This window comes from Aethina tumida, chromosome 1 (assembly GCF_024364675.1).
Source record: "Aethina tumida isolate Nest 87 chromosome 1, icAetTumi1.1, whole genome shotgun sequence".
Lineage (NCBI taxonomy): Eukaryota > Metazoa > Arthropoda > Insecta > Coleoptera > Nitidulidae > Aethina > Aethina tumida.
The window spans coordinates 61,562,670-61,585,274 of record NC_065435.1 but is presented as its reverse complement, the minus strand read 5'-3'; the positions used below and the strand labels follow the sequence as shown (position 1 = coordinate 61,585,274).

At 33.4% G+C, this 22,605-nt stretch overlaps 5 protein-coding genes across 5 annotated transcripts; 2 read left to right on the top strand and 3 right to left on the bottom strand.

The window, feature by feature from the left end:
- The first annotated feature begins 477 nt into the window (after positions 1-477).
- Positions 478-4,205, top strand: LOC109597320 (beta-mannosidase). Its single transcript, XM_020012978.2, has 14 exons — positions 478-544; positions 604-753; positions 807-955; positions 1,070-1,269; positions 1,327-1,579; positions 1,632-1,776; positions 1,832-2,114; positions 2,166-2,266; positions 2,339-2,467; positions 2,520-2,794; positions 2,858-3,005; positions 3,066-3,283; positions 3,438-3,641; positions 3,697-4,205. Exons 2-14 carry the CDS (start codon positions 654-656, stop codon positions 3,931-3,933), a joined length of 2,442 nt encoding a protein of 813 aa, XP_019868537.1. The 5' UTR covers positions 478-544; positions 604-653; the 3' UTR covers positions 3,934-4,205.
- A 2,973-nt stretch (positions 4,206-7,178) lies between these two features.
- Positions 7,179-9,194, top strand: LOC109597538 (BAG family molecular chaperone regulator 2). The gene is made up of 3 exons (XM_020013259.2): positions 7,179-7,335; positions 7,395-7,610; positions 7,660-9,194. The coding sequence occupies exons 1-3, from the start codon at positions 7,305-7,307 to the stop codon at positions 8,007-8,009; spliced, it is 597 nt and encodes a 198-aa protein (XP_019868818.1). The 5' UTR covers positions 7,179-7,304; the 3' UTR covers positions 8,010-9,194.
- Positions 9,195-9,288: 94 nt separating this feature from the next.
- LOC109596930 (tyrosine-protein kinase hopscotch) lies at positions 9,289-21,754 on the bottom strand. Its single transcript, XM_049963387.1, has 16 exons — positions 21,039-21,754; positions 20,811-20,985; positions 20,501-20,754; positions 20,168-20,448; positions 19,819-19,950; positions 12,443-12,570; positions 12,075-12,293; positions 11,893-12,017; positions 11,690-11,840; positions 11,486-11,633; positions 11,235-11,431; positions 10,988-11,149; positions 10,788-10,931; positions 10,572-10,736; positions 10,136-10,485; positions 9,289-10,078 (listed from the first exon to the last, which is right to left on the bottom strand). Exons 1-16 carry the CDS (start codon positions 21,593-21,595, stop codon positions 9,937-9,939), a joined length of 3,330 nt encoding a protein of 1,109 aa, XP_049819344.1. The 5' UTR covers positions 21,596-21,754; the 3' UTR covers positions 9,289-9,936.
- LOC109598245 (uncharacterized) lies at positions 13,390-15,498 on the bottom strand. Its single transcript, XM_049963395.1, has 4 exons — positions 15,149-15,498; positions 14,822-15,100; positions 14,659-14,766; positions 13,390-14,572 (listed from the first exon to the last, which is right to left on the bottom strand). Exons 1-4 carry the CDS (start codon positions 15,444-15,446, stop codon positions 13,551-13,553), a joined length of 1,707 nt encoding a protein of 568 aa, XP_049819352.1. The 5' UTR covers positions 15,447-15,498; the 3' UTR covers positions 13,390-13,550.
- Positions 15,361-18,173, bottom strand: LOC126264657 (uncharacterized). The gene is made up of 2 exons (XM_049963400.1): positions 17,275-18,173; positions 15,361-15,799 (listed from the first exon to the last, which is right to left on the bottom strand). Exons 1-2 carry the CDS (start codon positions 18,086-18,088, stop codon positions 15,477-15,479), a joined length of 1,137 nt encoding a protein of 378 aa, XP_049819357.1. The 5' UTR covers positions 18,089-18,173; the 3' UTR covers positions 15,361-15,476.
- Positions 21,755-22,605: the final 851 nt, after the last annotated feature.

Below are 22,605 nucleotides of genomic sequence, written 5' to 3'. Positions count from 1 at the left end.
ATGGATCACATTTTTAATTAATTTTAAATTATTACTTATAATCTTGTTATTATTATTGCCACTAATAGATTTTATTTTAGTCATTAGTAAGTTATTTAAAGAATATAAATACATAGTGTGTCGTATTTAAGAACTTACTCCATATTTTTGGTAGTAAATTTTAATTAAATTTAAACTAAATTTAAACTGAGGCATCACAATATTTTATTTAGCTTTAAAATTTGGAAGAATATTATTAGAAAAATTTAATTTTAATTCCATATATAGATTTTTCTCATACACAAAATTATTCTATCATCATAATTAATAAGTAACATTAAAAAAATGCATGAAATGCCGAAAACATGCGAAACTTTGAATGGTTTGTTTATCTGGGCGATAACACAATTATCTTATTCCTGTTACACACTTAAAAGAGAATTGTTTTGTTTAGATCGTCATTCTAGCACAATGTACCGACGGGTATTGCTGTTATTTGCTGTAAATGCTATAGCCAACTCTCAAATCATTTTCGACCAGTGGTATGTAAAGGCTAATAATGAGTGTAAGTTAAATTAACAAATGAAATTTAATTCATTGTTTACTAATTTTCAAATTAAACAGTAATTAAAGATGTTAAGGCCAGTGTCCCAGGCGGTATTTATTCTGACTTGATGGATAATAAAATAATTGAAGACATTTTCACCCCTTTCTACGATATCCTCTACAAGTGGATACCAAGGGAACAATGGACATATTATTCCACGTTCACAGGTACCAGAAAAAAAAACAATCATGCACAATAATTATAAATATTTTTGTTTTAGTTAAGGAAGAGTTGTTAAGACAAAAATACGTCGAAATTGTATTCGAGGGTTTGGATACGTTCGCCAAGATTTCAATAAATGACCAAGTAATTGGAGAAAGTCAAAATATGTTTGTTAGATATGTGTTCGACATTAAAAAAGTTCTTAAGGTGATAGTACATTTTAATCCAAGATTTTTGATTTATTATCAATCATATCAGCATCAATAAATATATTTACCTGTTTTTATGATCTATTTGTTTAACTATATTATTTTCATTTAGATTGGTGTAAATACTATCGAAGTAATTTTTGATTCTCCTGTCGAGGTGGCAACAGACCTAGCGATCAACAGCGATTATGTTATTCCACCGGAATGTCCTAATCCTCAATATAATGGAGAATGTCACGTCAATCAAATCCGTAAAATGCAGGCCTCCTTTTCATGGGACTGGGGACCAGCATTTCCTTCAGTAGGAATTTGGTATGAAGATATCAACTTAAAAACACATATTAATCTTGATAACAATTGTTTTCGTAGGAGAAATGTGTCTATACGTGGCTATGATGTAAGCGTTTTGGAGTATGTCACTACGGAAGTTGTAAATGCAGATGAAGACAACTGGCGTCTTCAGATCACAATTTATTATTCGCAAATGTTCAATAATACAGAAGGATCGACTTACATAAGTTTAGAAGTGCAGGAGAGGACCATCAAAGTCGTCGTGTCAGATCCACCTAAAAAAAACGACTATGGAGAAATTGTTTCTTCAATTAATCTGACAATTCCAAAAGTAAATTTGAATCTTCATCTAAAGAGTTATTATTTAGAGAAAATAATTTTAGGCAGACGTAAAATTGTGGTGGCCTAATGGATACGGAGATCAAAAGCTTTACTCGCTGACAACAACCTTTAAAACCGACACGAAAGAAAGTCAAATTACCAGAAAGATTGGTTTCCGTACTATTGAATTGGTACAGGAAAAATTGGGTATTTCTAATTGACAATTCCCAAAATGAATTGCTAAAATTTATTTTAATCTTAGGCGGCGGGCTGAGTTTTTACTTTAAAATAAATGGTGAACCAATTTTTATGAAGGGAGCTAACGAGATTCCTTTACATATTTTGCCGGAGAAAGTTCAAAATAAGAATATTCGAAAACTACTTCGGACAGTCAAAGATGCTAACATGAACATGCTTCGTGTGTGGGGAGGAGGAATTTATGAAAGTGACTATTTCTACGAGACGACTGACGAAATGGGCATTCTTATATGGCAGGACTTTATGTTTGCATGCGCTTTGTACCCAACTACGGACAATTTTTTAAGGTATAGTAATTTTTGTTTGTTTAGGAAGCGAACAAATTATTTTTTTTTAAGGAATGTAAGAGAAGAAATCCGTCATAATGTGAAACGTCTTTATGGCCACCCCAGTATAGCTCTGTGGGCCGGTAATAACGAAAATGAGGCAGCTTTGGCAGGTAATTGGTACGGCAGCAACGACAATAAAACACTATACGTGAAAGACTATATTACTCTGTATATCAATACAGTGAAGGAAGAATTCAATCGCCTAACGAATTCCCAAGGATTATTTCTCAGCTCTAGTCCTAGTAATGGCGCTGAATCGACAGGAGAAGGATACGTTGCACAAAATCCGGGTAATCCACTTTTTGGAGACGGTAATACTACATTTGCCGAATATTGACACAATTTAACAAGGTTTTGTTTTAGTTCACTTTTATAATTATATATTAAATCCTTTGGATGTTAGTACTTATCCTGTACCTAGGTTTGCTTCTGAGTTCGGATATCAATCTTTTCCCAGTGTGGATTCTATGTTAACTATAACCAATGCTTCGGATTTACACCCGGACAGTGACTTCATGCAACACATCCAACATCATCCTGGAGGTAATTTAGAAATCAAACTTCTTATTGACTACAATCTACAACTTCCAAATGAAACGAATGAGAATTACTATAGGGCATTCATCTACTATAACCAGGTAATTATAATGTATATGTAAAAATATTTAATCGGAATTAAATAATAATATTTTGTGTTTAAGATAATGCAAGCACTATCTACAAAAGTAGAAACTGAATATTATCGTTCTTTGCAATCCAGTTTAAATAGTGCCGGACAAGGAAAAACAATGGGTGCTTTATATTGGCAATTGAACGACGTATGGCTTGCTCCTACTTGGTCTGGAATAGGTATTATTTACATAATTTCAAATTAATATTAATTATATAAAAATTGCATCATTATTTTAGATTATTTGGGGAAGTGGAAGATGTTGATGTATTATGCTGTTGAGTTCTTTGCACCTGTAATAGTAACTGGCAGTATAAGTCCTTCCCGGGATCTTAACGTTTATGCTGTTTCTGACCTTCTAACATTGATTCCAAATGTTAGTTTTGTTATGGAGGTTTATCGTTGGAACTCTACAACCTTGGAACCTGCTAACATAAAATTAGAAACTTTTGATTTGGTATTGTATATGAATTATTATATTACAAAACTTTGTCTTATATCGTTAATACAAGACTAGTACCAATAGTTTCACATATACTGATTCATTTCTTAGTATTCTATAGTCGACACTATTACTACTAAATTAACTTATTTAAAATTGTATTTTTAAGGATCCAACTGCGTCCAAACTAATAGTTAATATTCCTGTAGATGATTATTTGGCAGAAACCAAATCGTGCGGTGACTATGCAGTTGCTAGATACAACTGCTTTATACACATAGTACTGCAAAAAAGCGGTGTGAACATTTCACCTGACAATTTTGTATTTCCTGCCAAACTAAAAGACACCGAGTTGCCTGTACCAAATCTCAAGGTAATATTATACAATCTGAAAAAGTAGAGTTTAGATACATGTGCATCTCTTTCAGATTGCTTATATTAAGACTATCGGTGAAAAAACGTTTGAGATTGAAGTGGCAACTGATGCTGTGAGTCTGTTTGTGTGGTTAGAGACTGGTTCAATATCTGGACGGTTCTCCGAAAACGGATTCATTCAAATTACAAAAACCAAGATAATATATTTTCATAGCGATGACCACATTGCTAAAGATGAATTACAAAAGAAACTAACTATCACAAATTTACGAGATAAAATTTATTTGTGAATTTATATTACTTTAATAATAAATATACTGTTATATTCTCTAGTGACAAACGAAAAATACAAGGTCGACTTTAATACTATATTTACAATATTTACAATATTTAGTTTAAATATGGCGATTCAAAACAGCCACTCGCTTCTTTGTCTCAAATCAAAATGCATTAATTATCGCTACGTCACTTGTCCAGCGTACATGTTGACCTGTGTTCCCGATAAGGCCGTTTACTCTGATTCTCTTACAATTTCAATAAAATAAAATATGGTTTATTTTAATTTTGTTGTTTTATTGGTATTTCACATTGCTTAATAAAAATATGTAGTACTAATTCCTAGATGTCTTATTAGATTAATTCTATACAATATTGTATGTTACAGATGTGAAGGAGGTTTAATGTTATTCACATGATATCCGTTTTCCAATACCAACATACTGGATTTAAAGATAAGTTGAACAGATTTTCTAATCTATCAATTTTAAATACCAAAATAATGTTTTAGTGTGTTTAAACCTTGTTTAAATATGGCTCAGATAAAGCTATGTTTTTAATAAGCATGGTAGCACGCTGTGGCATACAGATTCTTACGATGTTTGGGTTTTGATAAAGTAATGCATAGTAATTAACAACAAATGTATTTAATTTAAATACAAGTAAACAAGATACCCGTGATCAGAGATAAACTAATCTAAGAACGCCAGGTGATATCAGAAAATTACAATAACAAAGATTCAATAATTAGTTTGATAGATTGGACATTTTTTTTTTTAAATGGCAATCCTTTTTTGGCAGGCACTTTTCGAAAAGAGGACTTTTTGACGAGTCTAATAATATGACAAGATTGAAAATAATCTTAGAAATTATCTTAGAAATTATTACTAAACGAAATACTGGATAATAATTAAATTACTTTTGTCAAGTATGCTATCTTAAAAATCCAAGAATGTAAAAATGTACAGGGTATTCCATTTAAAAATTCGAAAACGGAACCAGTTCCGGTGAAACCGGAAGTGACCGAAAAGTGAGAAAACTCTCCTCTCACCATACCATTTATCTATACCACGGGTTAAACTCGTTAAAAGAAATAACTTTCTCAAATACATTTTTTTCGAAAAATCCATATTTTAGATTTTTTTATTTTTTTTTTTCACTACCCGTCACTGGAGTATAAGTCCAGAGAAATGGCACACATTACTTTCTTAACTGTAATTTGGAAACACACATCTCCTCTGGAGAGAAATATTTCTTTCTTCATCTTTATTTAATAATATAAGTACTAATAATAAATTATAACTGTTAAGAGTATTGTTAAATACATCCACAAAACGTAAATACAACCAAATCAAACTGATACAGTGGTGGAAAAAAGTATGGAATATTTAACATATTTACTTGTTACAAATGTTGCTTAATGTTTTCCAATCTATTGCAAATCAAAACAATTCAAATTTACTGCAAGGTAAAAACTTAACAATAACTCAAATATTTCAATATTTTGTACATATAGTAACATTCGACTACATACAATCTAAAAGTCTCTGCAATAGTTTGAAGAAGTTCTTGTGCAATGTGTCAAAAGTAATTTGTTACCACTGCTCCTGTAGGATTTGAAGAATTTCTTATTTGCTTTTGATATTTTTTATTCGAATGTGACGGTCTAATACTTCTCAAATGTGCTCATTAGGATTTAGATTGGGGACTGCGATGACCTTTCAAGCACAGTTAAATGTTTCATTTGAAATATTCAACGAAATGGCATCTCTCCCTCAGCAAATGGAAACATAGTGTTTTCCAGTATGTCCCTGTATTGAAAACCATCCATTTTGCCATCCACTTGAATCAATCAACTTTGGATCGAGAAAAGCATCCCCAAACTATAATGCTTCACTGGCCACTTCACAAATGTTCAACCGTACGGCCTAAACAAAATAAATTTACTTTCATCACTCCAAAGGATAATGTTCCATTTTTTTGAGTCCATGAGAAAAGGGATTTTGTAAATGCCATACGGGACATTCTGTTTTTCTTTGATGCAGCGAATTTTTAAATACAATTCGGCCATGCAGTCCCGCATCAAATAGGCGATTTATTCTATTCAGCTATTAACATCTTGATTAAATTGTGTCGAAATTTCCTCCATGATTTGTCTTGATGTTTTTAGAGTGAAAGCCTTTTTATAATTTAGTCTATCTTGGACTTGCATCAATTTTCAACACCACCTTGAGTGGCATCACTCTAAGTAATGTTGAATGATTTTGTCATGTTACATTGCGTTCGGCCATTTTCACAATTTTCAACTAAAACCTAAACGTGTTTAGGCATTATTGCGTTGAAACCGACCGAAAATGTTGAACACTTAAGTACAACTGACCGCAAACGAATTCAATAAAAAGGCCTAAACAAAAAACGATAAGCGGCAATATTAGACTGGACGATAAATACTAACTAGCGAATGTGTTTAATACTATTACAACAGACATGAAAAATCCGAGGGACTAAAATCCAATGTTTAAAAATATTCATATTTTTTTCACCACTATATGCGCTTAAAGTAATATCTCCGATGTTCATAAAATGTGTAACAAATTAGTAAAAAAAGTATAAAATATTAAAATATATTTTTTATACTGACTGGACAAGTTTTAAATTAAGTCTTTTTATGACATATTTTATAAAATGTTTGATTTTAAATTTTGTGTTATTTCTGTGGTCACCACTGTATGTTTTATGGACGTTTCGAGGATGTCCCAAGACGGTTATTTGGAACGTCTGCGTAATGATATTAATAGATTTTTATAATTCCACATATATAACTTTATTATAATATGTCGCATAAGTATAGTCAAAGTTCAACCAAGACTTGTTACCAGAAAATTCGAGACATCAAGACTTTGAATAAAAGAGTTAAATAAAATATAATAAAATATACGATAATTATTTATTATTACATGTGGTATCGATTAATAGATTGCAATAAAAAGTTTACCATGACAACATATCCAAAATATATTATTACATTAATTACATGATAACGAACACAGATTGCAATGTCTAGAAATGTCTAGAAACAATCCAAACAAACTTTGTATAAATATCACTTTAAAATTATTACAGAACTGAACCTTTCCAATTTGACCAATTAGTAAGAAAATAATTAATGAACATAATAAAATATAAAACAGTCGCAGCCAGTTTATTTTTATGAGTTTATTTTTTTAATTATGTTTTGTTATTAAATTTAAATTGGTACGCTTGCGTATCACCGTCAATACAAAATACGTCATTTACCCACTTTTTAACCTGCATTTATTTCTCAAATTATATTTACTGAAATACTATATTTACACTGGCGTCGTACAACGATTCTTTCGGAGAGATGGATGTAGATCCATGTCCTAGTTCTTCAGGTAATATTCGCCGTTTAAATATTAGTTAAAATACTGATTACATATTGAAATATTCCTAGGTCTTACTATGGCTCTAGCTTTACCGAAAATCGACGAGAATAATGCAATGGAAACGAAAACACCCAAGGAACGAATTATAGAAATATTAGACATATTGGAGGGACATGTGGAGAAATTACGAAAGGAGGCTGCCCAATTGGAAGAAGATAAGGATCAGCTACTCTCTTCGTTGGACTCCGTTAGAAACGCGAATTTAATTGCTGAACTTTTAGAAAGTAAGTACTTAAAAATACGCGATAACTCGGTACACATAAGAAATTTTAGATGACAAAGAAGATGTGAATAGATACATTGATAGAATCACAAGCCGATGTCTCACTGTTGAAGTGAAAGTTCTAACGCAACGCGATAAAATGCAAGAGGAGGCACTGTTTCAAGTGAATCACTTAATTGACGGCTTAGTAATGGCTTTGAAAGTAGATCCTGTATCTGCCAAGCAGCAGTGCATTTCCTACATGAACGCATGCTCATCGAATGTTGAGCATGCTGTCACAGATAAACGATTCGAATCAGCTTTACTAGGTTGCACTTTGGATGATCAAAAGAGGGTTAAAAAAAGGCTGCAAGGACTGTTAAATTATTTTGATAAGTCAAAAGTTACTACAATTCAGTAGATAATCAAAATATACATATTTATATTGTAATTTTCACTAGTATTAATTAAATGGAAAGTACAAAAGAATATGTATGTATTCCAGAAGAATATATAAATTGCTTGGTCTAATATACCTCAAATCAATTATAAAGCTCACTTCCAAACAGTGAAGATTATAATCCAATAATTGTGATAAATCGTTACATATTTCAATTTGTGTCCAGCTTGTACATGTTAATTTATGTTATTGTGAGGAGTTATATTAAGTTGACTTTAAAAGACATTGAATAAGTCGTGTAACCCTTACAAAATTAGGTAAAATATTTAATTTATCACACACAGTTTTCTTTTTCCTGGATTCAAGATGTCAGTCACTTTGATTACTTTTATCTTTTGATTTATTTTTGTGAAATTAACTAAGTCTTCTGTGTATCTTTAAAAAATTTTGATTACTTTTTAACAATTATTAAAATATTTTCAAAAGTTATTGTAATTAACATTTTAAAAATTTTATTGTATTTGGTGTCAGTTTTTGTAATAATTATTTGTTAACGTTCACATTATTTTACTATGTTTATTTTAATTTTTTGTGACTTATGATAATGATTTTTAACTATTTTTTGATGACAGGAGCATCCAAAATTTTTGATTTTTATTATCTGATAATTTTGTCTCTAAACGAAAATAGCTGATCAAAGATCTCTGTACTCTTTATATGTGTAAAAAATATGTACTGACTATAGTAAGGTAATAATTAATTTGTTTTAGAATTGCATTTTAGGAAAGAAGGGAAATTATATGCAGGATTTCCAGTGACCAGTAAAAAAAATGTTTGAGATGCAGTTGTCATTATTATTCAAGTAAATTGTTAGAATGCGACGTTGGCGAGCCATTCAATGAGACTTCAAGACATCTCAACTTTTTAAAAACATTTACATTCAAGAGTCTAGTAGCAGTCGAATCACCATAAATAATGTGACTGACCAATTGACAATGGCTCGAAAACGTTGCATTGATAACTCGTTCACAATAATTTTACATTTTAGTCTGCTGAAATTGAGAATTAGGCATTTTAGTATGCATAAAAAATTGTTTAATGGATAATGTTGCTTATTTGGTCTCACTCTCAACTTTGGCGATTAGTGTCTTGCCATGTTATTTACTAGTTTGTACTTAATGATAGTTTAATAAATATTTAAATAAGCCTTTTTTGTTTTAATGTTTCATGGAAATTGTTGGAAAAGGGGAAATTAATAGTTTTGTACATACATAAATGATTTATAGAAATAAGTATACAGTTGTCTTTAGGATATGACAATTTATTTCATTATATTTTTCTTATACGAAAACAGTAATGGCACATTTATGTTCAGACATTGAGCGACAAAGGTGCTTAAAAATTATACAGGTACTAACATAGTATATATAAAATATCAATTATAAAATATACAATCTATATATTCATCAAACAATTAAATAAAAATGCACCAATATACAATTTGCATTTCTCAGAAATGTAGAAATTTGTTAGTAAATTATTTTTATAAGAAAAATTCCAAGATGTGTATATATTGCAGAGTGCCTCTAATAAAATACACAAATTGTATAATAAAGCTTATGTTAATATAACATACATTACAGTGGAAAAATCCACAAAAACATTTTGGTTCTTTAGACCAATATAACAATCTGAAACCAACTAAAAATAACAAATTGTTCTTATAAATGTACAATAGTTTGTACTATCAAATTTGTTATGTACAATATTTATCTGCACATAAGCTACAATTGACAAAATTCAAATGCTCAGGACAAGGTACCAATTATAAATAACAATATTTTGCCAAAGTCAAATTAGGCTTAAAAAATTCACAAGGCAGATTAATCAACCCTTAAGAACCCCGTTTTTAACACGTGTGCGTGTGAAAATCTTAATATTGAACTAGTCAAAGATGAGCGTTCGTTAAAATATCCTCAGTTTCCACCCTCAACTGTCTAAATTCGGGTCTGTCCTTAGGATTAGCGTTCCAACACGGATAAATCAGTCGACTGTAGTACATCCGTGGACAAGACTGCGGACAAGGGAATCTGCAAATACAAAAAATGAGATTATAAAACGAAAAACCTTTTTAAATGACGTCTCACCTCACGCCTTGCTCTAACGCATTCAACAAGATCTCTTGTTCGAGTCCCTCGCAGTGCACATCTCGCACTGCTAACTGTGGCTCTTCGCCATAGTTAAATAATTCGCACATAGTGACACCAAACGACCAAACGTCGGATGCTTTGGAGAATTTTCCGTCACGCAAGCTCTCCGGCGCATACCACTTGATCGGCATTTCGCGGTTCGTTTTCAGGATGTAGTATTCGTTGGCTCCAAGCACCTGCGCAAGACCAAAGTCTGATATTTTCACGTGGTTTTTATCTACAACAAGGATGTTGCGGGCGGCAAGATCGCGATGCACGATGTTTTTCGTGCCCAGGTATTCCATACCCTAAAACAAATTGCACATTTTGTCAGATTTTTTCAGCCTTTTTAACTTTAAATTAATTCTATTCATATTTATACGTGTGTCATTACTTTTGTTATGTCCAGGGCATATTTCAGACGGTGTTGATTGTCGAGATCCTTGTGTATTTTTAAATAACTTTGCAGGGAGCGGTGTTCTACGAATTCCATAATCAAAGAAATGTCATCTTCTCTAAAGACTCCAAGTATTTCCACTATATTTGGGTGTTTTAACTCCTAAAATTATATATACAACAAACTGTTCATAAATTTTAACATTACTACTACCTTCATGATGTTAATTTCTCTTTCAAAATCCTGTATGGTTGAAGTTTGTGCGGATGACTTCAGCTTTTTTACAGCTACTTTCCTGGGTTCCTGTTCAGCGTTTAAATATTCTAACATACCTTTGAAGACTTCTCCATAAAAACCCTGCAAATGATTTACAATATTAATGAGTAATTGCATAATTAAGTTGAGGTCTTTACTTGTCCGATTCGTCCCTGCAGTACCACGCGACATTCCTCATCCAATTCGAAGGCGCTCTGCATAGAGGACAAGCTATCTAAGGACGTTGTCGCTGTCGGTAGACTTAAGTTTACGAAATTAGAAAAATCACTGGATGCCCATCCACTGTGGTCCCCTAATTCCTAAAATAATACAACCCATCAAACATTGCCATAAAAAAAATGGATATATGAACACATCTAAGTAACTTAAACTTGTGCTACATACTTGCATTTCAGAGGGCCACAGTAAATTAACATTGTCGTTGTAACTGGAACCTGAACAAATACTATCTACATCACTGGCAGGAACTAAGTCTGCGGAATGCCCTACAGTCGTGGATTCCGTCCTGCTCGAAATAAGACTCTGTCTGGAAGCCCTCGGACCTAATGTCGCGTAAGTATGTACCTTTCTCGAATTAAACACTGTAAAATAAAAAATGTAAAAAGGTTTCACTAAATACAACGTCAATATCTTACGTTGATAAAGCATTTGATTGATATCTCGCAGGATAGCTTGAGGGCGCTTCCTGCGATGGGGATCTCCATCCCAACATTCTTTTAATAAACTGTAAAGTTCCTCAGGACACAGTGAGGGTTTCGGCAGCCTTTGGCCGGCCATGTATCCCTAAAATTACATCCATATTTATATATCAAATAAAAAAAACGATAAATTAGTCCTACCATTTTATATTGTAAATGGTCTAGCGCTGTGAGATCCTCGGCAAATGTGAAGATCTCCCACATGGTGGTGGCGAAGGCCCAAACGTCCGCTGTAGCGGACCTCCTTGCGTAATCGAAATTCCCGTAACATTCTACAGGAATCCAATGGACGCTAAGACGAAACACATTTAATTATTGTTATTTAAGCTACATTAATGACGTACTCAGCGGCTGTATAGGAGCTGTGAATGCCTGGATCGGCCAGTTTTACAGTGAATGAGTTTTCATCGTGGGTCCATACCATTAATTTTCTACATCTGATGTTCCCATGAATAATGTCGTTTTCTTTCTACAATTCAAAAAACAACTATAAATATGAAATACAGAATAGATACTATCTTCTTACCAAATGCCACAGAGCATATGCTAAGTTACTGCCGGCTTCGATTAGGTCAACCTGTTTAAGGAGTTTAGTATGTTTGTTCTCACGTAAATATTGGTCAAGTGGACCCAGTCGAAAGTATTCCAAGACATAGGATATATTTCCAGACAGAGTAATTCCAAACATTTTAACAATAGAACTAGAATTTAAAAATGCCCATTGTCCTGCTATAGTTAAAAAGTCCTAAAAATATGTTACAATGAAAAATTGAGTGTTGCAAAACATGCATAAAATTTGTGTAGTTATTGGTGTTAGTTTTAATTAAAAATTTAATCATTCATCTACTACTGTTAGAACAGTCAAAACAATATGGGGTAGTACAAAGTATTTACCTTGAGAAATCGTTCAGATGATTCATCTTTCAATATTTTCATAGCAACTTCAATTTTTTTATCTTTTGTGATTTTCCACATACTTCTGTATACCATTGTGATCCCTCTTAAACCACTTTTCTTTTTACCTGATGGTAAGAATTAACAATTTAAACAGTAATAAATAAAATGAATTGAATTACCTAAAGCAGCACAATATTTTTCAAAATTACGTTATTAAAATAATTATTATATTTATTCATCAGTTTCACTAGGATCATCAAGTCCGGGTAAGGTACAGAATCTTTTATAAACGTAAATAATTGCGCCGAATAAACCAAAGGCAAACAAAATAATAAAAATTAAAGCGATCCCCACATTCACTTGGTATTTCATCCAAGAAAAAAACGGTGCCGTCATTTCGTCTTCCATCAAATTTATTAGCAAATTCGGTGGCTCAAGAACATTTACTTTAATATAATTTGTAACCCAAGATATTTCCAAGTCCGGTTGTTCAACAATACACTGCCATTCACCATGATGAGATTTGTTTAACTTCTGAATATCGTATACGTTTATGGTGGCCAGAACCATTCCGCTTTCGTATTGTAAGAACACCTGATCATTTAGTACCAATTTCAGAACCAAGTTTGAGTAAACGTAACCCAGAAGAACCGCTTTACAATCTAATATTAAACGCCTCGTTTCTCTGGTAATAACATCATACTTGTTGCTTATAACTGCCACCGTGAAAACTCTAACTATAATCTTTTTTTTAATTCTGTTCAACATACAAATATAAACACCAGAATCCGCCTTCGTGAGACGTTTAATATGTAAATTGTTCAGATTGAAATCGAAATGGTCACTTTGATTAATGTAAAATCCGTTTTGCGTCCAGTCAAAAGATATTTTGGGAGCCTCTTTCCTTACCAGCTTAACCACCTTCTGGTTAATTGGCAAAATCACCGTTTCGCCCTCTTTTCTTACGAAAGAGAAACGCTCCTGCTTCAAATTATTTCGGATGAAAGTTTCAGTAGAAGGACTTATGTCCCCGCATTTGAACTCGTTGCAACTGCAAACAAAAATTATTTTATTACGTTTGTTTTGCGTGACGGTAATGATAGATTTACCGTCCGGTGGCTGTGGCAGGTCCGTCGCATAGATTGCCATAAATGTTGGGCTTGGGGTTGTCGCAAGTTCTGTATCTGTACCCGTTGCCACCTCCGCATGTTACGGGGCACACCCAGTTGCTCCATTCGGACCAACCGCCGTCGCGGGGATCACCGTCCAGGTCTAACGGTTCACAATTAACGCTCCAATTAATAAAGCCACCTTTAACGGCGACGGAAAACCAGTAGAAGATCAGAGGAGCCTCGCTTTCAAACGTGAATAACCTCGTATCGTTAATGAACATATCCAGATAGTATTCAGTAAAAGATAGATGATAGGTGGTCCATTGGGTATCACTGTAGGAAAACTTCACTCTTCTTATTACGGGCTTAACTTTGGCCCTATTATAGATCGGATTTAAAATAACCTCATCCTTTTTGGGGAAGAACTCAATAATTAATTGATTGCCAGAACCCGGCAAATTAGTAAGAAGAATCCTAGCATTCCCCGTACCGCGTATATTAAACTTGATGTTGTTATAAATATCTTTGTTTTCTTCACGCCACATGCCGAATGAATATGTCTTATTAAAATTATTCACACTTGTATGCTCCGTCAGACATTCATGGCATTCGAAGGCATAACCAATGGGTCGACCTTTAATAGACGAGAATGATATGTAGCTGGGAGTGAAACGTTCGTCTTCGCTGCCGAACCATTCAAAAAACGGTTTCGTTACACCCTTAAAACCTAACTGTAGCTCGGCGTCTCTCATTTGGAGCCACATTTCAGACCAGGTGCCGGCCGTTATAATTTTCGGTGATGTCTTCTTAATCACTTGTTTACCGTTGACCCACATGATGATTTTCTCGTTTCGGTCGGCACCGATTTGTAGTTGGATTACTTTTGGTCCAAACCAAGGCGTAATGTAAAGGTTTAAACCATCAAAATTATCCGCGTTCCATTGTTTCGCAGCAAATTTAAGACCACCGCGTGCTCCGTGTTCTTTCCATTTTGGAAGAATGAAAACTTTGTGACCTAAACAATTATACTGTTTAGTAGACCGCGGGGGAGCCAAGGAGTAAGTAAACAGGTCTCACTAAATAAACATTTGAGAACATTACCTGCGTCCTTTGTCTCAGTGATAACGGTGCATTGTTCTGGTTTATCACAATCTTGCACGTTACATGCATCCATGGTAATAGCTGGATCAGTGGTGTAACACCACGCTCCTGGAATATCCACAAGGATTCTAATCAAGCATACTTCAGAAGTCTCATTTTGTACCTGCAATATTCCTTGAAGGATTTCGGCAAAAGTCTTTTGCGTTCGTCGATTTGACATCGGGAAACAGAGTGTCAGGCCACTGCCTCCGGTTCGTGTTTTTCCAAATCGACAGCTTCCAAACGTCGCAAGTTCTGTTCGATCGTGTCTTAGTTATGATCCCCGTAAAATCGTTCCCAGTGCCTGCTATTTTACAAAGCTCCGACTTGCACCGACGAATTTTACAGAACGATTTTTGCACGTGAATTTTCGCTTTCACATTCTTCGTGTAACAGTATGTGCCTAAACACTATTTTAAGTATGCAGTAATTTAGAATATTCATTTAGTACCTTTGCCAGTCTTTTTCGGATCTCTGCAGTAATTTACGTTGTCAAGAGCTGTGGAGTTTTCCGAAAACATGTCGGCTACATCCACCGGGAGCATGTGTTTGGCAGACCACGGTAAGCACGGCAAGCCTTCACCGCTCACGTCTTGAGTGCCCTCATAATTTATTTCTTCGGAAGTAAGGGCGCATTCTGGTAAGATAGCGGGAGGAGGATCAAAGTAGTCAGGAGGTTTGCAGTAGAAACTCCACTGGGCAACCGATTCTCCGCTACTTACGGAATACCATCTGGGGAAGGGGTGCATAAAAATACAATAATGGGATTTTATGAGTTATCACCTGGCCAAACTGATGTGATGATATTTTACATCAAAAATTAAGTGGCTTCCGGTGTTCTTCGTCATATATACCAGAAGTTTGTCAGAGAAAATCGTGATCTGAAACGCTTTCCACTGCCAGTAATCGACAACCTCGGGTATGTCTTGTTCGGCAATAAATTTAGGAATACTGTCGGGATATAGTTCAACGCTTATACGAGAATAACCATCCAGTTTTGACTGAAGGGTAATTTTAACATTTGGATAAGGATAAGAAGGACTAGGCGCTAGTAAAATTGTGGCAGAATGAAATGCTCGTATGTGTACAATTAAATCAAAACCTAAGAATGAGAATATATATCAGTTTGTAGTTGAAAACATAAAATTTAAAATATAATTCAAAATTATACATTTAGTACGACGTTGTTCTTTAAGATAAAAGCACCTCCGTATTTTAGATTTTAGTTAATAATAAGTTCAATATATATATATATATATATACACTGAGAATGTCTTAAAGTGGTGCAACAAATATATTATCAAAATAAGTTTTAATCAACAATGTAATCTCATATATAAATTAAACAAAATTGCACCAACAAGAAAGCTTTTAAATTAATATCATCAAATTCTTTGAGAAATTAGTAAAATAAAATTAATTGAATTTATAAAAAACAGAAGATTAATACATTTTTCCAATCAGTATTTGGTCGTTCTCGCCCTTACTTTATGAACAGTTTCTACCCTTCTTGGCATGCTCAAAATTTGTGAACAAATAAATTCCTGATTTTTTTCTAAGAGCATTATCAAGCTCCTCCAAATTTTATGGTGATTTCCAACGTAAATTTGTTTTTCAAGACGGTCTCATTATGTTTTTAATTGGATTGGAGTTTGATGATGACGGGGACTACAATACCCGAGTAGTTTGCAAAGTCAAATCTATAAGTCCCACACGGTGAGATCAGACATTGTCGTCTCCAAATCGAAAATTGGTTTAAATTCCTGAGCGAATGGAATACTGTTGAAAGATCAAGTTGTGATTTCGTCGTACATTCATAGTATTCTCGGTTTAATATGAACACCTCTGCGTCTGTCTCTAAAAAAATTGTACCCCACACTGCTACAGAACCACCTTCAAAACCAACAAGCTTTCGATATCTCTCGCTACTTTTACACTATGTCCAAATACGATTATCTGAGTTATAAGGTGTACCTGATTCATCAATAAGGTGTATATTGGCATCAGTTTGTCGATAACGATTGGAAGCCTGACTATTACACATTGTGAGCCATTATACATTTGGGCTACTTATTCACTCAGATTGCCATGTCCCAAAATTGAAATTATAGCAGTGACATCTTCAGAAGAAAATCTTCTTGAACGCATTTTATGATGCTAAACAACAGGTAAATCCTATTTATGAACCAAGTAAAATATGTTCAAATTCATAAAGTTTTAGGAAATAAAAAATTTACAAGAAATGGAATCTTGTTCATTTTTATGTCTTTTAAATATATAAAAAGTAAAATAAATTTAATCGCCTATCTATCTGTAAAAATTCAAATAATATGGTCAAGGGGAAACATTGACAATATGTAGTATAAACTAAAAACTTTCTAACTGAACTGATAGGGGAAATAAATTCCTTAGTGAGGATGGGGTTTGATGCTGAAGTTACGGAGATGTTTATTTCTTAAACAGGCCACATCGTACGCAAGTAATTTAAAAAAATTGTTAGTATTTCTACTTGCATTAAAATTGGATAATTGTGAATATACTTTTATCATTAAAATATCTGAACTGCAATCAATATACCTGTTTCGGTTATCCGGAGCTGATTAAACTGTGTAAACAAATGAGCTGTAGTTGTGTGCACGTCGCAAACATTGTCCATAACGCAAAAAGGAAACGACCATAATGCTTTACTACCACCTACAGAATAATACTTAAACTTCAAACCCACCAAATTATTTTTGTATTCCATGAGAAACAAGGACTTATCGCGACCCTCAGTGAACAATTCTATGAATCCTTTGTGCCACGTTAAGTGAAAAGTTGTGAACTTAGTCGCTCTTAGGATTCCGGTGGTTTTAATTTTGTCTATGACAGAATCGGCATTGCCGCGACTAAGGGCGGAGTAGTCATTGGATAGATAGATCTCAATTCCTACCCCTGTATTGTCTATTTCCTCCTCGGTAAGAGGTAACGCTAACGTGGTTAACACCAGTCGTACTTTAGCCTTGAAATACTCATCAGGGTCCCATAGTTTAACGCTAAACGTTAAATTTTCAGTTTCAACACCAAAACTACTGTAGCGGGTGTATATTTTAGGACTATCGGCATAAAACATGCAGTCGGCCTCATCACAAAAAGGTATGTCGCAGAATTCTGGTTCAACGGCTGACGTGACCGGATTTGTTGTGAAACACCAAGGACCCCCTATATTGCTGTTGGGATTACGACACGTCTTCCCTACGTTTTTTATGTCTTCATCTGGGAAGTTCTCGGTCGAAAATCGTTGTATTGTAACCACATTACCGTTTTCATTTACCTTCCGATCTTTGGTCCATTTTAAACACTTTCTTCCTAGGGTGAAATAAATTATAACCGAAAAATTAATCAAACTCATAGCAGATTGTACCAGAACTACTCGAAAACATGTTGCCAGTGAATTCCAGGCCAAACCCGGTTATTTTACAACGAGAAAACGAACACAAAGGAATGGCACAAGTTTCATTAAGTAAATCATCACTCATCGTGTAGCACCACGGTCCGTCCGAGCGTTGCGTCGGGTTTCTACAATAGTTTTTTGCCTTCTCTCGTGAGCGCTCGGGAAATTTATCATCTGTTACGTCCGACATGATTACGTGAGGCACGTTAGAGCTCCATGCCTGACAACGAATTTTGGATTCCGTGTGCGAGACATCGCCTAAGTACTCTAGTCCCTTGAAACTCACCCTACATTTTTTTAAATCGGTCAACTTACCGGGTGGATCTTCACCAAAAGATTGTTTCAATAATGCAATTATAAGCAAAATAAGAACTTTCATCTTCAAGTATACAAGATTTTAGTAAACGGCTTAAGTCATATCTTGTCAATGTTGCTAAGCGACACAGTAAACTAGAAATACTGAGGTGAAAAACAGTATGGAATATTTATTTACTTAATATTTTTCCTAATCTGTTGCAAATCTAAACAAATCTAAATTACTGCAAGGTTGGTCCATTAATCATAATGATCACTATATTCACAGGTGTTTTTTTTTTATATAAAAAATCAATTTAGCGTGGAACAAAGTATGGAATATTTTATTAATATTCGTAAAAAATAACAATAACTCAAATATTTCAATATTTTGTGGCGTAACCTTTGGTTTCCATCACTGCTTGGGATCTTTTATGAACAGAATCTTCCGCTCTCCGCAATGTGTCAACAGGAATTTGTCGCCACTGCTCCTATATATTTTGGAGAAGTTTTTGTTTGCTTTTGATGTTTTTTGTTCGGATGTGACGATCTAATACTGAAACGGGCACTCAAGTACAATTAAGTTTTTCATTAAAAACCACAATTTTAGACGTGTGTTTGAGTCGTTGTATTGAAATATTAAAGTGGCATCTGTTTCTTGGCAAATGAAAACATCATGTTTTCCAGTATGTAGTATATCTATTCAAAACGATCCATTTTACCCACCACTTGAATCACGAGTTCAAATTTGGATCGAAAAAAGCATCCCCAAACCATAATGCTTCCGCAACCATGTTGCGTTCTACCATAAGATATATACAAATTAAATTTACTTTCGTCACTCCAAAGGGTAGTCCATGTGGAATTTTGCAGGTGCCAGAGGGGACGCTCTGTTTTTCTTTGATAGCAATGGGTTTTAACTGCAACTGTTCTGCTACTAACATTCAGATTAATTGTGCCGAAATTTCTTCCGTGATTTATCTTGATGTTTTGTGAGGATCTTTGAGGAAGAGCCTTTTAATAATTTTGTACATCTAGAATTGTGTTTTTTCGTAGACTTGAATGGGGAATTTACACAAAACCTTTGAAATAGCACTCTGAGTAATATTTAATATTTTTGTCACGTCACATTGCATTCACGCTTTCACAAAGTTCAACTATTCTTTTCCTAAATTGAAATGAAAAGTGCACTACGATGAAACTGAACAAAAAACGATGAGTGGCAATACTAGTATACCGGAAAGTAAACACAGACTAGAGAATTTGTTTAACACCATTACAACAGATATAAAAAATCCCAAGGGATAATAATCCAGTTTGTAAAAATATACATACTTTTTTCCACCACTATAGGTAATATTGTGCTGATTTTATTATAAATTGTAAGTTCTTACCTTTGTAAACTTGGAGATCTTTAGGATTTATGCATAATGGAGCAGCTGGTAGTTGTGTAGTTAAAGCTGAACTATCAGTCAAAGATTCAATAATAATATTATCACTTCGACAAAGCAAAAGGGGTGAAATATCTAAAAAAAATTGTAACATTTTGAATAAATGTTTCAAATTCTAATCAAATTCATGTATTGTTAAATTAATAATCTCAATAATCAAAAATTACAATTATTCAAACTTCATAAACCTGATATCCTGATAATATTGTCATATGTATATAATATTTATTCTGATAATATGAATTTACATTTTCGTTTAGTGAAATGTGATACCTTATATTTCTAAACTTACCATATTCAGAAGCAGGCAGACACTCTTGTAAAAAAATATCGCCGTTCGGATCGTTATAAGCAGCAATAAGTTGATTAATCGACTGATATCGCGTAACATCGTCGTTAAAAATGTACTCTCCTTTACTAATTTTTTCCAATTTGTATGTCTTGGGCTTTAAGCTATCCTTACAGCATACATCAATAAAATATTCATTGTAGTTAGATTCACTTTCTCTGATAATGAAACAACCTGTTTTATTGTTCCTCTTCTCTTCCAACTTAGCATAAGAAAATTCACCACTGTAAAATATCTCATTAATATCTACTGGCTATATTAAATAATTTTAATTACCCCACAGGGCCATGGCACTTCATTTGAAACAATTTTTGCAAAGATGGTGTACTAATTTCCTTGCAAATGTTGTAGGTCCATTTGCAGGTCAGTCTGTAGTATCCATCCAAAGCAGTTATAAATGATGACATCTGATTGCTAGATGCGAATTTCAAATAAAATGGTATACCATTTTTACGTGCAATTTCGACTTTTAAATCACGTCCAATTGAAATAAATCCTAAATCTTCTATTGTGCATATTATAACCAATTTCTAAAATATCAAAAAAAAAATAAGCATTTTGAATAATTTCTTTGCAAAACCCTTACATCTTTTTTTGAGTCTGTAGTATATACAAGTCCTGGTTGGGTTGGATGGTATGGTGATATTTTAACATTTATGTTGTAACATGATTCAGTATCACAAGTAAGAGCCACATACTGTTCAGACAAATATTCTGGTGCAATTATCTCTAATTGACTAATATATTGTGATTTAACATATCTAAAATATATATAAAATAAATAGAATGAAATAATGTAGAATGTATAACTTACGAAACATCATAATTGGCTTGTTGTAATTTCCTTAACATATAATGGATAGGCTTTTTTACAAAAAAATGATGTCTTTTCAAGACTTCCTTAGGTATATATTTCTTGTACTCATTCTCCACAGTGTCCCTAGGAATATCCTTTTCCAACATTACTCTATACATATCTGTAATCCCCAAACCAATCAACTCCTGTCTGTATTTCTCAAACTCTAAATCAGGAATGTTGTTTTCCAAAACATCAGTCCTGGCTTGATGAAAATAGTAATCGTATGCTTTAGCATCAGTCTTAGCTAAATTGGGTAGGTTTGCTGGCTTAAATCTTATTCGAAAATCCACTGTGGTCAGTTTGTCCTTAAATTTATGATTGGAAGCCAGGAAGTACTTTTCACCTGTAACCCGTAGGGCGAACAGGTGTCTGGCAAGTGTACCAATACCAATAATTCGACATATTTGTATACAAACATCTTCCGCTGTTGTTTCCTGTGTCGCCCGTATCGAAATAGTTTTGTTCGCGGTTTGCTCCAAGACAACATTAACATTAACAACCATTTCATCCATTTCTGATAATTGTTTTGAACAACAATCACTTATTTAACACATATCCGTTCGGGTTATAACGGCTTGACTATTGGTTCGCAATCTTCATTGTTATCTTTGTTGATAAAAAAAAATATGATCCATAAACAAAACTGCCAAGTAAATCAAAACATTTATCTTCTAAAGGTTAGGGTCACAAAAATAACTTGCGGGATTTTCGATAATTGGGTTGGCAACACTTTGATCGCGCGGGAATATAAATTCCTCACAAGGAAATTGCATCTTACATTTCTATACATTCGATAAAACATAAAATTTTTTCAATATATCATCACAACTTTTTGAAAATTATTTGACTTATCGATCGTTTACTTGCTTTATCCAAATAGAAACAATTACATTACATTACTTATCTCGCAATTACAAATAAAGTGTCCGTTAGAAATAAATTACCTTTTAACAAATTCTCTATAAAAAAACATTTAAAATGTTAGTTAGTATTTGGTTCATGGATGTTTTTCGTCAGTTACTAACGTAACTATAATTTTTACATAAAAAAAGGTGTTATCTATATTTATTTTATTTTATATATTAATACATAAGCTAACTCATTTATATACAATAATAATTATTGCTTCATCAATATGTATTAAATTAGTGTGAAGTGAAGAAACATGCTTGTCTGGCTAAGTTGTTGCTAATTGTTGTTAATTGTTAATTACTATTCTCATCTGATAATAATACATTACTGCTATTAATACTAACTCTGTTAGTCTTGCTACCCTTTTAAAAATCAAAAAGGTTAATTGTCAATAATCCTTTAGTACGTGTTAATTGGAAATATCATAACTTACTACCTTTAGTACGTGTTAATTGGAAATATCATAACTTACTACCTTTAGTAAGTAGTTTAGTAGTTTAGTAGTTTTATCCGAGCAATGCCATTTAAATAACAGAGACTTAGATTATCAATTGGTTAATGTAAGTAGTACAGACCAAATCGGAGTCCTCAACTTGCTGGCCGATATTTT